The sequence below is a fragment of the Nannobrachium achirus genome, assembly GCF_963921795.1.
Source record: "Nannobrachium achirus genome assembly, chromosome: 20".
Classification (NCBI taxonomy): Eukaryota; Metazoa; Chordata; class Actinopteri; order Myctophiformes; family Myctophidae; genus Nannobrachium; species Nannobrachium achirus.
The window spans coordinates 18,315,496-18,331,209 of record NC_137827.1 but is presented as its reverse complement, the minus strand read 5'-3'; the positions used below and the strand labels follow the sequence as shown (position 1 = coordinate 18,331,209).

General features: G+C 42.8%; 1 protein-coding gene across 1 annotated transcript; it reads right to left on the bottom strand.

The window, feature by feature from the left end:
* Positions 1 to 1,543: 1,543 nt before the first annotated feature.
* exd1 (exonuclease 3'-5' domain containing 1) lies at positions 1,544 to 10,326 on the bottom strand (the record flags this gene model as incomplete). Its single annotated transcript, XM_080750878.1, has 11 exons — positions 1,544 to 1,597; positions 2,314 to 2,481; positions 3,112 to 3,255; positions 3,824 to 3,904; positions 5,339 to 5,443; positions 6,085 to 6,165; positions 6,314 to 6,390; positions 6,508 to 6,584; positions 6,672 to 6,699; positions 7,823 to 7,891; positions 10,191 to 10,326. The coding sequence occupies 11 exons, from the start codon at positions 10,324 to 10,326 to the stop codon at positions 1,544 to 1,546; spliced, it is 1,020 nt and encodes a 339-aa protein (XP_080607004.1).
* Between the last annotated feature and the right edge of the window lie 5,388 nt (positions 10,327 to 15,714).

Sequence of the window (15,714 nt, the reverse complement as noted above, 5' to 3'; positions counted from 1 at the left end):
TAAGTGCTTCTGAAAGAGTGGAAGGATCGACTGAGTGGAGTGAGCTGGGAGAAGAGGTGTTGGGGGGTCTGGATATTGTCTCCTCCCCCCAGGCCAACATCACTGCCAGGCAGGGCAGCCTTGGGTATTGCTCCTTGGGCAGGGCTGGATTTGACTCCTAGGGCAAGGCTGGATTTGGCTCCTAGGGCAGGGCTGGGTTTGGCTCCTAGGGCAAGGCTGGATTTGGCTCCTTGGGCAGGGCTGGATTTGGCTCCTTGGGCAAGGCTGGATTTGGGAGTTGAAGGAGCGACCTCCATCGCCCCAGGTGTCTTCATGGCCACCAGGCTCTCCTTGGGCACCTGGGGTTGTGGTGTGTGGAATGGGAAGCCTCTTCCAAAGGAGGGGAAGACGGGGACAGATGACTCTGGGTCTTTCTTCACAGGTCTTCCTCGACCCATTGTTTCCATCATCATCTCCATGAGGCCAGGGTCTTCGTCGGGTGGTGGTACACAGTGGTGCACTGGTGGTACAGAGCTGCTGGGGGGTTTCTTTAGGTCTGACGCAGGGGCTGTGGCTGGAACCTGGGCCACATTTGGTTGGGGACAGGGAGAGTCCACTTGCATTGGGGATATGGGTTTAACCATTGCAGGGCGAGAGGAATCTGCTAGATCCATCTGGGGTATGGAATCTGCTAGCTCCATCTGGGGTACCGCATCTTGGTCTTGGTTCTGGTACCCATTTGCTGGTGAAGACATCTCGGGCATAGGTCGGGGGTTGTAGCGCTTTAGAAGGCCCTGGTCTGTAATAGGATACATCTGGATAGCCATCTCATAACGCTCTTCTCGGATGCGCTCCAGGTCCCTCAGTTCCTGGGGCAGATCCAACGCATTGCTCTGTAGGCAGATGTGAGTAAACGTAAGGCGTTCGGTCTTTCCATTTTAACAGACAAAACAGTTTTTTTAGCAGTTCAGTAATTCACTCCAGTGTTGTGCGTATGGCGGTGGCTCAGGAGGTACAAGGGCCGCTTAGTAACGAGAAGGTTGTCAGTTTGGATCCCTGATTCCCCCTGGGTCAGTGTACAAGTGTCCTTGAGCAAGACACTGAAAGCCTAATTGCTCCTGATGAGCAGGTTCGTGGTGCTTTGCATGGTTTCCTCTGTGGTTGGTGTGTGAATGGGTGAAAGTAATGCACATTGTAAAGCGCTTTGGATAAAAATAGACAGTAAATGCACTATTTACCATTATATAAATGTATCTTTAACCTATTTGATCTCTACCAATAGCCAAAGAACTATATTAAATACTTATTTAAGTATAACATTTATTAAACCAGTAATGTCCCAGTGAGATTAAAAATCCCCCTTTCAAGAGAGATCTTGTCACAATAGGCAGCAGTACAAATAAAAAGTGTTAAGTCCTTTTGCCACCTATTCTAGGCAGAGGACTCAAGAGTAGAATCACACACAAAGATATAAAACAGACAATGGAAACGGCCCGTTTCTGTGCATCAGGCATTAAGCAATAAGCACATGACCATGGCCTTGTAGAACAGCAACCTGAGTGCTTTATAAAGTGCCACACTTCTCAAATGACACTGTGGGAGCCAACTCAAGGCACAGCTATAGGAGGAGAAAGAGAAACACCACCTACGTAGGCACACTGCGGCACGACTGCAGAGCTAACAACAACGCATAGCTCAAAAGAAAACCCTGATAAAGAGAGTGTGGAAAGCAGTACACTCCGGGGCCTTTTCCACCAAAAGAACCTTGGTTCCAGAACCAGTGCCGGTTCAACTTGAACCAGCTTGCGTTTCCACCAGATTGAACCAGAGCCATTGTCCCCCAGTTCAGATGGTGGTTCAATGGAAAAACCAAGGATTTTGTGGTTCCGGTTCAGAACCAACTTTTACGGTTCAGAACCAACTCTGGTTCTCGGTGGAAAAGCTCACCTCTGGTTCATCCCATAGGCGGGAGAAAGAACTGGAACCGGTTCTTTGCCGGTGGAAAAGGCCCCTCCGTGTCCCAGGTTAGGGTTGGCCAGTCTGACCTCTGGCATGGCATCATTGCATCGCAGTCTTTTGAGGTTACTCCATCCATCACCCATATTTCATACAGAAAATGGCCAGTGGCTCAGTTGATGCATCATTCATTCATTCATTCCACAGCCAAGCCAGCACAAAAAAAGAACAACCTTCTCTTCCGCGTGTGTGTGGGTTAATATAAGACCTAAACATCATTTTTGTATAACTTCACATTCACACGGTTCCAAATTTAAATCAATCTGTGGATCAACTGACAAAAAAGAACATGCATGTTATTGTTGGCGTAGGACTGACCGGGTATCCGGGGTCACTGGTGAGGTAGGCGTCCACCAGGGCCATGTAGTCCTTCATGAGAGCGTCCAGCAGCACCAGCCTGAGGGGCTGCAGGTGGATCACTGACAGAGCCATCACCTTGAGGAGGGGCACGGGGCAGGGGCGCTTGTACCACATCTCCCCGTCTTCCTGTCGAACCACGCATAAAATGCATGCATGAGCAAGCCGTATGTATGCACGCACATACATTAGTGGTGGGTGATTATGGAAAAATACAATATCACAATATTTTTCCAAGCTGTATCGCGATTCATTTTCATGTTGATTTTTATGGTTGTTTTTCGAGGTACTTAACAGCACAACCACATACAAGGTAACAAAAACTAAAAGACAAAGGAGTAACAGAGCATTTAGACCCAGTGGTCCACAAAGTGTGGTCCAGGGACTGTCTGAGTTCCTTTTGGGAGGTCTAAATTTGACCCTTACAAGTATGTAACTCTGACAGTATACAAATGAAACCAAATGGACCCTTATAAGGGTCCATTTGGTTTCATTTGTATACTGTCAGAGTTAAGGGGAGACCTTGACTTTTTAAAGTTAGACCAAAATGCAGGTTTAAATGGATTCTGCAATGAATCTCTGTATTAACAATTCAACAGGATTTTTTATAAGGCTCCCTCATTGTATCACAATATATACGATATGTCTGAAAAGGCATATTGTGGAGACACTGTATCGTCAACGATATTTATCACCATATCGCCCACCCCTAACATACATACAACAATATGTACCGATGTGAAGCCACCATTACTGTACCTTAGTGAGCTGGCACTTCATGAGCAGGGAGGAGAGTCTGGAGGATGGCATGTCCAGGTGAAAGCCCACAACCTGCTCTAGAGTACTGACTTTATCTGGGAGAATCCCCCCGGTCTCCTTGTAGAACCACAACACATCGGCCACCTGAACAGATGCAGAAAATGTATTAAAATAAAATGTTTTATTTAGAGTAGCCAATTCCTTTTTTTTACCACCTTTTCCTACCCAATTAATTCCTCCCCACACACATTTCTGTTTTACCACTGCTATTGTATACTACTGACTCAATTTGATTTCAATTCAAAGGAGCATTATTGGCATGAGAAAACATGGTGCCAACGCAAGTGTCATAATAGTCAGGAGCCCCCACCAGGAAGACCCAGAGCCTTGTCCTACTCCTCCCGCCCAACCCACCCTGCTGACAGGTGCCACCCCAGCCCATAAGAGTACATACAGTGACAATTATCGCCCTACCTGCACCGGCTTCCCTCCCCCGAACTCGGGCCAATTGTGCTCGTGTAGACGCCCGACAAAGCCGGATGCACTACAGTGGATTCAAACCCACAACCTACGTGGTGGTGGTGGTGGGCAGGGACTTTCCCACTGCGCCACCCGAGTGCCAATGATTGTCACATCGCAGTGTGTGGTGAGGATCAGCTATTATCTTTTTCAATATCCTTGTGTGGTTAAGAATTTGAAAAGTGTGAAATACCTGTGTGTCAAACACATTGGTTAGCTTTACTCCAAACGAAGCAGTCAGACAAGCAGCGAGGCCTTTGCAGTCATGAACGACCTAATAGTGAAGGAACAATAACAAACATGTTAAACATTAAAACTAGGAAAGCATCTGTGTAATGTTAGATTTGAGCTGTACACAGTATATACAGAGCCATGTAAAAAAGCATGTAGACGCCACAGCACCCCGAGTCATCACTGACTATATGGAAACACTGGACTTCAAGCAACTATGACCTCAGAAGGTTGACATTTATGTATTATAAATCCTTGTTTTGAGTGGTCTTGTGTAATTTTGTAATATTTTGAGAAATGGATTTGATAAAAGTTAACAAATTAAAACAAAAGGTTTGAATAGTTCACTGCATTCACAATGTATCTAGAATATTAAAGTTTAAAAAAAATGTAATTATATTACAGAAGAAAATGAAGCTTTACACAACATTCAATTTTGATGGCTATATATATATACTGTATACTGTAGCAACATCAGAAAACTAGGATGTAGAACAGTGGTTCTCAAAAACAGCAGATATACTGTTACATGTATATATACAGTATGCCGCGTATCTGTATCAGCGTGTAACTTCGTACCTTGCTGCGAGCTTGTACATTACAATTTAATGTACATTTTTGAAAAATCTTTAAGTGTTTGAAACATTTTGAATACTTTTGAGGGAAAAAAAACATCTCTTCTGGTAGGGGTCCTTGGCACGAAGAAATTTGAGAACTACTGATTTAGAAGGCGTATTTTGTACAATCGGCCTGAGGTCTTAACTCATTGACTGCCAAGGCACGAGTTTCACGAGTTATTACAGTAGTCCCAGGCTGCCACAGCCCGAGTTTCCCGAGTTGGAAGCCATTTTGAAAAAAAAAAAAAAAAAAAAAAATTTTTTTTTTCAAAAAATTTTTTTATAAAAAAATTTCTAAAAATGCCTCAAATGTATTAGTCAAGATCGCAATTGCGAAATTGCATGTTTAGCCCCATAACAAACACATCTTTCAAAATGTCAAAAATGGCTGTTTTGTCTGACTTTGAAGGCTTGTATCTCATGAATGCCTGAACGGATTTCCAAGCGGATTTTTTTGTTTGAAAGCTGTTAAAAAGTACTACACATATGGTGCATGATCTAGGCATGGGCGTGCACAATCCGTGCACAAAAGATTGATCCGTGCACTAGAAATTTAGGAAGGTGGCATGTTTGTTTTGTCTGACTTTGAAGGCTTCTATCTCATGAATGCCTGAACGGATTTCCAAGCGGATTGTTTTGTTTGAAAGCTGTTAAAAAGTACTACACATATGATGCATATATGGTGCATGGGCGTGCACGATCCGTGCACTAAAAATTGATCTGTGCACTAGAAATCTAGGATAGTGGCATCCTGGTACTTGGCGGCCATCTTGAAATGGCATTCAATGAGTTAATGGGTAATGACAAAAAAACATTTTTTTAAACAGTCTCAAGATTCTCAAAATGGTTTCTTTGCTCACCTTTAGTATGCGTTTGCTTTCCAGGATCATGGATAGGCCATTCTTGAAGGCACGGCCTCCAAGCTGGAGGACATCGAAGAGATAGACCGTGTTCTTTGTTGCGATCTTCAGAACAATTAGACAGACAATAGTCAGAACATACTATATAAATCATATATATTAATTACATTATTTCATTGTCTGTTTAATGTCTCTATGGTGAAAGATTTGGTTAATATTATACCAGCTTGGTATGTGTAAATATGGACGTCAAGTGATGAGGCTGAGGTACGCGGAATGATGGGGTAGGATTAGGTAAGTTTTATACTACATCCTACTCCTTTTCGAACATGTAGAATTATAGTATTGTTGGTTGTTGCATGTGACACTTGTTTTTGCATCTTATTTTATTATGCAGCGTCTATGTTCCTTGATCAGCATCAATGATATATCAAAACGACATCAAACTGCCTTAGTAACAGTTCCTACTGTTCTACATATATAACAACCAAGCCAACCAGGTGAATAAATCACAGATTGAGGCTTTAACCTTTGACTTTGTATGAAATATCAGAGACCCCTTCAAATGCTCTAATTTTAAAATAGCCTATCTACAAGCTCTCAAGCTCTCAGTAGATATGGCTATTTTCACTGTGCAACATGCTTCCTTCCGTCCATACAAGACATGCTGGCTTCTATGGAATTCAAATGACTGAAATCAAGTCGTGGCGACTGAGAACTTTATTCTGCAATGCACCCATCCTCACCTGCAACCAGCAGAGTCTCTGCATCGCCTCCACTCCATCAGCACCTACACCAATCACCTGCTGCTTCTTGATCTGCATCACCTGATTGGACCAGAGGACAACCAACAGGTCAAAACTCAACACCCACTCTGCCATAACATAACATGTACGTGGCAATATTCACACTTCTGAATATGAAGGCTTTTCAAAAGAATGAAACATTATGTGTGAAATAAGAAGTTCAACCTACAGCTGGTCCGAACTTCTCGTGAAACTCATCAATGACAACAAAGTTGATATAGTCTTCTTCGTCATCTTCATCATGATCTAAAAAAACAGGACAATCGAGGTAAAAAATAATGAATCATTTATTATATGGAATTATTCATGAACACTATGTAAATATCGAAGTGCAAAGCAAATATTGAAAAGAAAAAACATCACCCAATGTGATACTCTTCCTGTAGGGCTGGAATTCGTCCACTATGAGATGGCCTTCGAGTATCTGGTCTGGGAGTTTTCTGTGTGGATTCGAGACAAGATTTAACAAGCAGCAAAGAAACAACAAGAGAGGAAATGCATTACTGGAGCCATCTTTCATTGCTTACCCGCTGTGTGTCGATTCAGGCATTTCCACTGAAAATTAAGTTAAACCAGAAAAGTTATTATCAGATAACAAGGCAAAACTAAAATGCTGGCCAATTCTGGAAAACCGCTCATCTGATAGAATTCACACTAGACACTGCACTTCCTGCAAAGCACCCTCCAAGTGAAATAGATTCCTGGAATGTATAGATTGGTAGATTCTCAAACTTTTTAATTTCAAGGACCCCCATGAATCTGAGTGTACAAATGGAACCAAATCGCCCATTTGTACAATCTTTCATTTACGTCTCTCTCTGCCGTCAATCATGTGCTATGCCATACATCATTTGTGCCTATTTGCATTGACTTTGCCTTTAACCCATTTAGGCCTAGAATTATTGAATGCTTTAACCAGTGAAAAATAGCAGATATACAAGCTCACAGCGCGGCACCGAGTGCCGCGCTGCGAGCTTGTAGATCTGCTATTTTTGAAAAAGTTGTGAAAATGTGTGCAAATCTTTGAATATAAGTATTTTCAAAGCGAACGTTTGTAACTCAAATTTTGCTTCTGGGTGGTCCCTGGAACTAAATATTTTGAGATGCGGGTCCGTGGCCAAATAAATATAATCTTGGGGGTCCTTCACATGAAAAGGTTTGAGAACCACTGACATAGTAGTCTCTCAAGAACAGACTAACTGAGCTCCAGCTAAGTGAAAAGGACCTTTTCTTTGACGATGGCTAGCCAGATTGCCGACATAGAAACATAAGGTTTTTCAAAAAACCTTAGAAGGATTCAAAAGACACTTATAGAATCGGGTCAAAATTCAAATTTTCATGATTTTTCAAAAATAGTAGATGATGCAGATCTACAAGTTCGCAGCGTAGCACTGTATATCTGCTATTTTTCTCTGGTTAAAGCATTCAATCTTTCTAGGCTTATCATGACGCACACCGCATCTGGAGAACTGCTGATCAGACTTCATACTAAGACTTGACAGACACTGTACTTCCTTTGGGGCATCAGCAATACACATGGCAAACGTAAAGGCAAATTGGGTGTTTGATATATGCAAAGGACAGACATACACACACACACACATAAACATACACAAGGTTTGTGGTAATTCTAGAGGTAAACAGCGACATACTGAGACCAGTCAGCCTATGTACTCACCATTCAGAACTTCATGCCCAAAGAACATTTTCACTCCAGGAATCTTTCTTCCATTCTTGACATCAACAACTGTAACAATAAACATCACATTATTTACAGTTTTACACAGTCACACAATTGCTTGTGTTTTTGTAAGGCAACAATACAAGGAATGTCTTATAGTCCAGGTAATCTAGCGTTTTACGACAAAGTAATTGTAACATAATTTTTTTCTTCACAGACCTTTTCTATAAGGTCTCCAGAACAACATACTAAAAGTCCTAAGAAATCCTAGTTGCGGAAATATGTTTAATTGGCACCAATCCAAGAAATCCACCCAGGAGGAAAATACCCAGAAAAATATTTTTTTTCTGGGTATTTAAGGAGGATGTGAGGGGTCTAACTAGGGGTTTGTCATGATGCTGAATCCATTGCAGGCATTTGTTTTGCACAAAAAACATTCCGTGGGCTAGAAATGGCCTCAGAAAACAATACACGTATGGGTGAGTATTCATGTTAGTCGGAGGCCTTAGGGTTTTTTTTCTCGTGCTAATCAGTCTAAAAGTGCAAAATTTTGCACAGATGTAGCTCAGGGCATGCTCTAATGGTTTAGCTAGGGTGCCCGAGTCGGCGACCTTCGGGGTCACCACAGCACCCACAAAACTCTGACTCATCACTTTTCATCACTAAAGTCGATGGGAGCCCAACTTGATTTGGCCGCTGTGGCGCGACCCCGAATGTCGCAGACTCGGGCGCCCTAGCTAAATCATTAGAGCAGGCCCTGAGCTACATCTGTGCAAAATTTTGCACTTTTAGACTGATTAGCACGAGTAAAAAAAACCCTAAGGCCTCCGACTAACATGAATTCTCACCCATACGTGTATTGTATTCTGAGGCCATTTCTAGCCCACGGAAGGTTTTTTGTGCAAAAAAAATGCCTGCAATGGATTCGGCATCATGACAAACCCCTAGTTAGACCCCTCAGATCCTCCTTAAATACCCAGAAAAAAAAAAGTATTTTTCTGGGTATTTTCCTCCATGGTGGATTTCTTGGATTGGTGCCAATTAAACATATTTCCGCAACTAGGATTTCTTAGGACTTTTAGTATGTTGTTCTGGAGACCTTATAGAAAAGGTCTGTGAAGAAAAAAATTATGTTACAATTACTTTGTGTTTTGGTTCCAAAATGAGCTAGTTTGCTTGGACTATTATTGAATATGATTTAGGAAAGAAAGTAAGTTCTTTCAAGTCTCCCCAAAAAACTATAATTCAGAATGCAGCTGCTAGAGTTCTAACAAGGCCCTAAAGAAAGCTGGACAATCAACAACAATATTCTCAAATATGTTATAGTGATGCTACTCAATCTCAACATACTGCAGTGTAGATGCATGCCAAGATTGAGACTCAAAGGGCAAGGGCATCAACTTTCAAGAGTTGATCAAGACTGAGTGACATAACAGAAGAAATGGCATGTTCAAGTAAATTAACTTGACCAAATACATTCTAGTCAAGTGTTGTTTCACAATAACACCAGTAAGACTCCCTAATCGGGAGATAAGCGACCGTTGGTCGCTTATCTCCACAAATAGGCCAAAAGTTTGTTTTACCAATTATCAAGACATACGGGCAGTTGACAGTTTGCCATGGTTACTCATTGAAGTTGAATCTCCATATATGGAGATAACCTACGCATCACACTAAGTCTGACCTCACCAGCCCATATTTGGGCATGAGCAACTTATGTCTCCATATATGGAGATATGATGACATCACACAGTCCTCAGCCGATGATGTGGCGTGATGTCATACAAAAACCTCTCAGACAATTAGCACCAGAGTTCACTCAGTTTATGGTCTCCATCTACCCTTTGGTGTAGAGGGCTGTTTTCCATCTTTAGGAGGCCATCTTTAGGGTAGGCTTCCCAAATATGTTTTCCCTGGACTTCACCAACTTCTAGCATGAATGTACTGTTCTAGTAGGCTATATTGTATAACTGTAATAATTTAGCGAACTATTACTTCACCATGTGGTGATAAATATCTTAGCCTACGTTTCTTGAGAAAAAAACAACAAAAAAAACACGACATATTAGGATGAAGCTGCTGTGTTTAGGACCAAACTGGTCCTAAACTGTGTCTGACAGTACCTGTTTACATTTACCGGTATTTATTCAATCAATCAATCAACCAAATTCATGCTCACTGGGAGGAGTTTGACGATGCATTCGCACATTGAAGCTAAACTTAGTTAACTTAAATTATGGACATGAGCTAAGACTATAAAGTCAAGTGGGCATGAAAAGGGTGGGCCTATTTAACCATTACTTGAGAGCATGCACGTATGAATAATAATAGCCAAAGTAACACAGTCAGTCAGTGTTGCTCTGACCTTCCTCCAGTATGATGGTCTTGTTGAGGTTGATGCGCTGCACGGTGCCGATGTACGCAGCCGTCCTGAGGGTCAGCTTAATGCGCTTTCTCTTCAAGATGTCCACGAAGTTGAAGTTGAAGTCAGATGAGGACATCATGTTTGTCTGTCGTCTTCTGCCAAATAAACGCTTTATTAAATCTTCTTCAACAACTTCTTGTCCAGCCGGCGTGTTGAACCGTCGTATGCAGGTGCAAAAACATGCGTCTCTTCCTGACTGGGAGTGGTCAACCAAAGGCCTATGGAAAACAGCAGATCTACAAGCTCACAACGCCCCGCACGCCTAAGGGGTTGAGAGCTTGTTGGTCTGCTATTTTTGGAGGGTGCTCCCAGCATGCCCTCTGGTGGTGGCGCGTGATAGTGGTTCTCAAAGTAGATTCCAGGTACCCTGTGTGGGCTCCTTTCATACAAGTTTGTACCTCTTAACAGCATACAAATAGAACCAAATAGACCCTAACGGGTCCATTTGAACACTGTCAGGTGTTAAGGGAGACCTTGACATTTACAAGTTTGAGAAACACTGCTGTACATAATTTGATAGACCTTCATTGGCATAACATAAATAAACTGTATTACCCTGTGCCTTCACAGCTGTTACCAATACTCATATTGATTAAGGTAAGGTCACACAAGGTGCAATCATCAGACGTCACCAAGTAGGCCTTTTATTTTATGTTGGTGAGATTGGAATAATTAGTGAATATGGTATAAACAATATCAAGTTGAGCTTTTGCCTTTTTCTTTGTCAGACAAAAACAAACACATACATGAAACATCAACATGCCTGTGCGAGATTACAACCCAGACAGCTATATAGCCTATGTAAATACCAAGGAATAATAATACTAATAGTAGACCTAATAGTAATAATAAAACAAAATAAAACTTTGAGCAAGGTAGAAGTCACATAAAAATGCAGTTGATACAATCATTATTTGAATATCCTCAATGCACTGAATCCATATGTGGACCAGTTAACTTATCTTGCCAGTCAGTGCAATTTGACTGGCAATGGGATTTCATGAGTTGACGTGCAGACCATTTACAATCAGGCTTGTCAACTCTCCTGTATTTCCCAGGAGTCTCCTGGATTGTGAACCCCTCTCCTGGGAGTCTCCTGGATTGGCAAATCTCCTGGATTTCTCCTGGATTTTGTATCAAACTCCCAAAATTCACCAGAACACAGGAAATGACATCTACTATGTTAAAAAAAAAATCTGGGGGAGGACCCCCAGACCCCCCGCTTTAGGGGGGTATACAGATATTCACTTAAGTAATGACTTAAAGATGAGAAATCATTATTAAAAATGTCCTTTTGCTTCAGTCATCAAATCTGTACACCAACATTTGGCATTTTAAGGCTGAAAATTTGTACCCCTGCTAGTAAAGTAAGCCTGATAAAAGTATCAAACATGCAAAAAATTCACCAGAACACAGGAGATTAAATCTACTAAAAAAAATGTTCTGGGGGAGGACCCGCTTTAGGGGTGGGTGCAAAATTAAACAGAACACAGGAAAATATATCTATTATTATTTTTTTGGGGGGAGAGGACCCCCCAGACCCCGGTTGGGGAGTTCCGCGCATCCCCCAAAAATAAATCTCCTGGATTCTGACAGTCCAATGTTGACAACCCTGATTTACAATATGAGATTATGAGCATATTTCAGTAACAGAATAACCCTGATGCGTGATTATGGATCCCACTGGGAAAGATGGATAACCACGCCCCGGACTCATTTTGAAGCTTGTGATTGGCTGAACCGGACGTAGGGAGCGCTCCGTTGTAGTCTCTTGGACCGCGCGAGGTGCACCAAACCCCAATTATCATTGCGTTTATCGTGCGCTTGCCCAAGAACGATTGCATTCACCACGGCTTCGTAACTCACGCGGCCGGCGCGCCTGCGGCGCTCGGGGGCGAAGAGCAGGACCAAGGGCCGCTGGCCTTCGCGCCGCTTGCAGTGTCGTGGACAATAACTGTGAAAACGAGCGCTCTATGCCGTTTCCATCCATCTTTCCCAGTGGGATCCATAATCACGCAGCCCTGATACATGACCGTCATGTTTTCACCTTAACCTGCTTCTAGCGAGGTAGACAAAGTGCAACGGCAGACTAAACAAACGCTATATTTCAAAAATAAAGTGCTTACCCAAGTGGAATATGCGTCAAAATTGATGCCGTTCAACCAGAATTACATGCCGCTCCGTATTGTTTAATAAAAACAGCATTTGTATCCGATCGTTTTCTGTTTTCTTGTATTTCCGGACCGATTTGTGCAAGGCCACGCCCACATCTCCGTGGGTTGCTAGGCTACGCATGCGTGCTTCTAAAAGTAAACTGTTGTGTTTAGAAGCGCGCGAGCGAGTCTCGCTCAGTGACGTGGCAGGCTTTGGCCAATGGCAGCGTGCGCCGCGGCCACGCCCACACAACTTTGAACGCGAACGCGATAAATACGCAGTGAGTTCAACCGTCGGCATCACTCACCTTACCTACCGACAACTGAACACTACGAACTGAACACACTACTCAACTCACCTTTCCCAACAACAACAACACTAAACACAACTAACTGAAGAGACATTATCGTTGATTACAAAGAAGTCAACATGTCTCAAGTTCAACAACATGTCTCAACAGAGGGCAACAGGTCTCAAGTGGACGACGGATGCTGCACCACCACCAAACTCCTCCAACTGCTGACCTGTGCTCGGACTCACAACTGCCTGACGGTGGGCGTGTACGAGTCTGCCCAGCACTTGAACGTGGATCCAGATTGTGTGCGCCTGTGCATCCTTGCTACAGATGATGAGGACGATCAAGACGTCGACGCCATCGCCCTCCAGATCCACTTCCATCTCATCCAGGCTTTCTGCTATGAAAACCAGGTCAACGTTCTAAGGGTGTCCGGCATGAGGCCTCTGGAGCAGCTCCTTGGAGGAGAGACCTTCACTGCATCCTGGTGACGAGCTCCCAGGCCCAGGGCCAGACTGTGGTTGACAGCCAGCAACAAGAGGCTCTTCAGTCCATCGGCAGGTACTGTGAAGAGAGTCGCAGCCAGGACCAGTGGGTTTCCCACCTCACCCTGCAGGAGGAGATCTCTGGGGAAACCACCGGCGAGGTGGAACGCCACAACAGCAACGGCTCTGGAAGAATCTATAGAAGATTCTCTAAGAAGCTTTCGTCGATTGCTCGATTCTTATCCAGACTTCAGAGGAGATTGAGGGACCTCAAGTATCACCACAACACAACGTCTGTCTGTCCGGTTGACAGCCCGCCACGACGTAGGTGCTGGGTCCGACATGGATGATGAAGTGAGTTACTAACTCATTACTTTTGTGTTTGTTTGTTTGTTTGTTTGTTTGTTTGCCTAAATTACTGCACACAAATGCATCAACGGTTTTGGGCCCGCCACGACGTAGGTGCTGGGTCCGACATGGATGATGAAGTGAGTTACTAACTCATTACTTTTGTGTTTGTTTGTTTGTTTGTTTGTTTGTTTGTTTGCCTAAATTACTGCACACAAATGCATCAACGGTTTTGGACACATGAGCTGGTCGACAAAGACGATAATAGGCTACGATGCAAATTTGTGTTGTTGCACTTATTGTATATTTTCTATGTTATTGATTAAACTAGTCCTTACCCGTTCAAAGATATGAGCTCCGAAATGATGTGCAGTGTGTGGGTTATGGGATGTGCACTGTGCACACGGTATATGAGGGATGGAAAGTAACTTTAACTGGTTCTTGCATGATAATATGTAGGAGCATCAATGTAAGAAATACCCGTTTCGTTTAATGGTTATGTGTGTGTGTGTGTGTGTGTGTGTGTGTGTGTGTGTGTGTGTGTGTGTGTGTGTGTGTGTGTGTGTGTGCAGCGGTTTGGACCGTGAGACCATCCGCAGAGTAGTCTGTGTTTCTTTTTGAGAGGGTCGGTCTGCCTGAAAAACGCGTTTTGGAACGAAACGGTTACGTTTTGCGCGTTTGTGACGCCCTCTACGGGTGGAATTGGAAATGCTTCTGGGGATTCGTTGAGTAAGCCACCCGCAACCTGTGGCAGAAATTCAGTGTTGACTCGACGTTTTGTTTGTGATTTATGGCTATTGTTTGCAAAACGGGCCCCTCCCGCTAACTTTGGAAGCCCGTTACGAACGAACGGTATGGACTATCAAAATATCCCTTGACTATGTTCATTGCATGGGTTCAGAGATCATGTGTACCCATTTTCGTGACATTTGAAGAAAATATGTAGGAAAAGGAGCAAAAAGTGTGTTTTGGAGAAAATTCAAAATGGCGGAAAATCTATCCTGACGCAAATGGGCGGGGCCTATATGGGGAGATGCGTATTGACCCAAGGAATCCAGGGAAAAAAGAATTTTAATTTTTCGACCTACGGTTCAAGAGTTACAAGGCAAGTAGGCCGTTATAGCGCCACCATGAGGCAGAGTGGAAATGCTTTTGGGGATTCGTTGAGTATGCCACCCGCGACCCTTGGTTAAAATTCAGTGTTGACTCGACAATTTGTTTGTGCTTTACGGCTATTGTTTGCGGTCCCATCCAGCTAATAACTTTGGAAGCCCGTTACGAACGAACGGTACAGACTATCGACATATCCCTTGAGTATATTCATTGCATGGGTTCATAGATCATGTATACCGCTTTTTGCGACATTTGAAGAAAATATGTAGGAAAAGGAGCAAAAAGTGTGTTTTGGAGAAAATTCAAGATGGCGGAAAATCTAGCCTGGCGCAAATGGGCGTGGCCTATATCGGGAGATGCGTCTCGACCCACGGAATCCAGGGAAAAAATAATTTTAATTTTCCGACCTACGGTTCAAGAGTTACAGGCCGAAACGTAAAGTGGACTGTTATAGCGCCACCATGAGGCCAACTGACAAAGTTATTTTTTATTTAATCCTTGATATCATTATAAATCTCCTCTCAGAGTTTTGTAACTGTAGCCCCTATGGTTTGCGAGAAAAAAAATATTGAATGTGAGTTTTTGCGATTCCCATTATAAGTCAATGGGAAAAAATAATTCACTAATAAATTAATATCAATTAAACGATTTGTGAAAGTGAAAAAAGGGCTTCACAGTTGTGTCAGGTGTGTTCATATGCTAATGGTGATGCGATTTCAGATCAATTGCTCCAGCCACTGAGGAGAAACGCTGTGACAGACAGACAGACAGACACTCAGACACTCAGACACTCAGACAGACATTCGCTAAATTATATGTTAGATGTTGCACTGACTGTACTAACATATGAGGTTGTTGCACTACTAGTTGCCATTATGTTTTGTGCAATATGCAAAATGTAGGACGGTACATCTAATGCTACCTCTATTTTAATATTTAAATAAAGTAATGTAGTGGTTGGTGGTCATCCTCTACCAATGTTTACAAAGCCAATGTTTACTATTTCGTAAATTAAGAATTGCATTCTCATGCTCAGTGCTCTGTTGCACTTTTTGAATATTTTCTATTT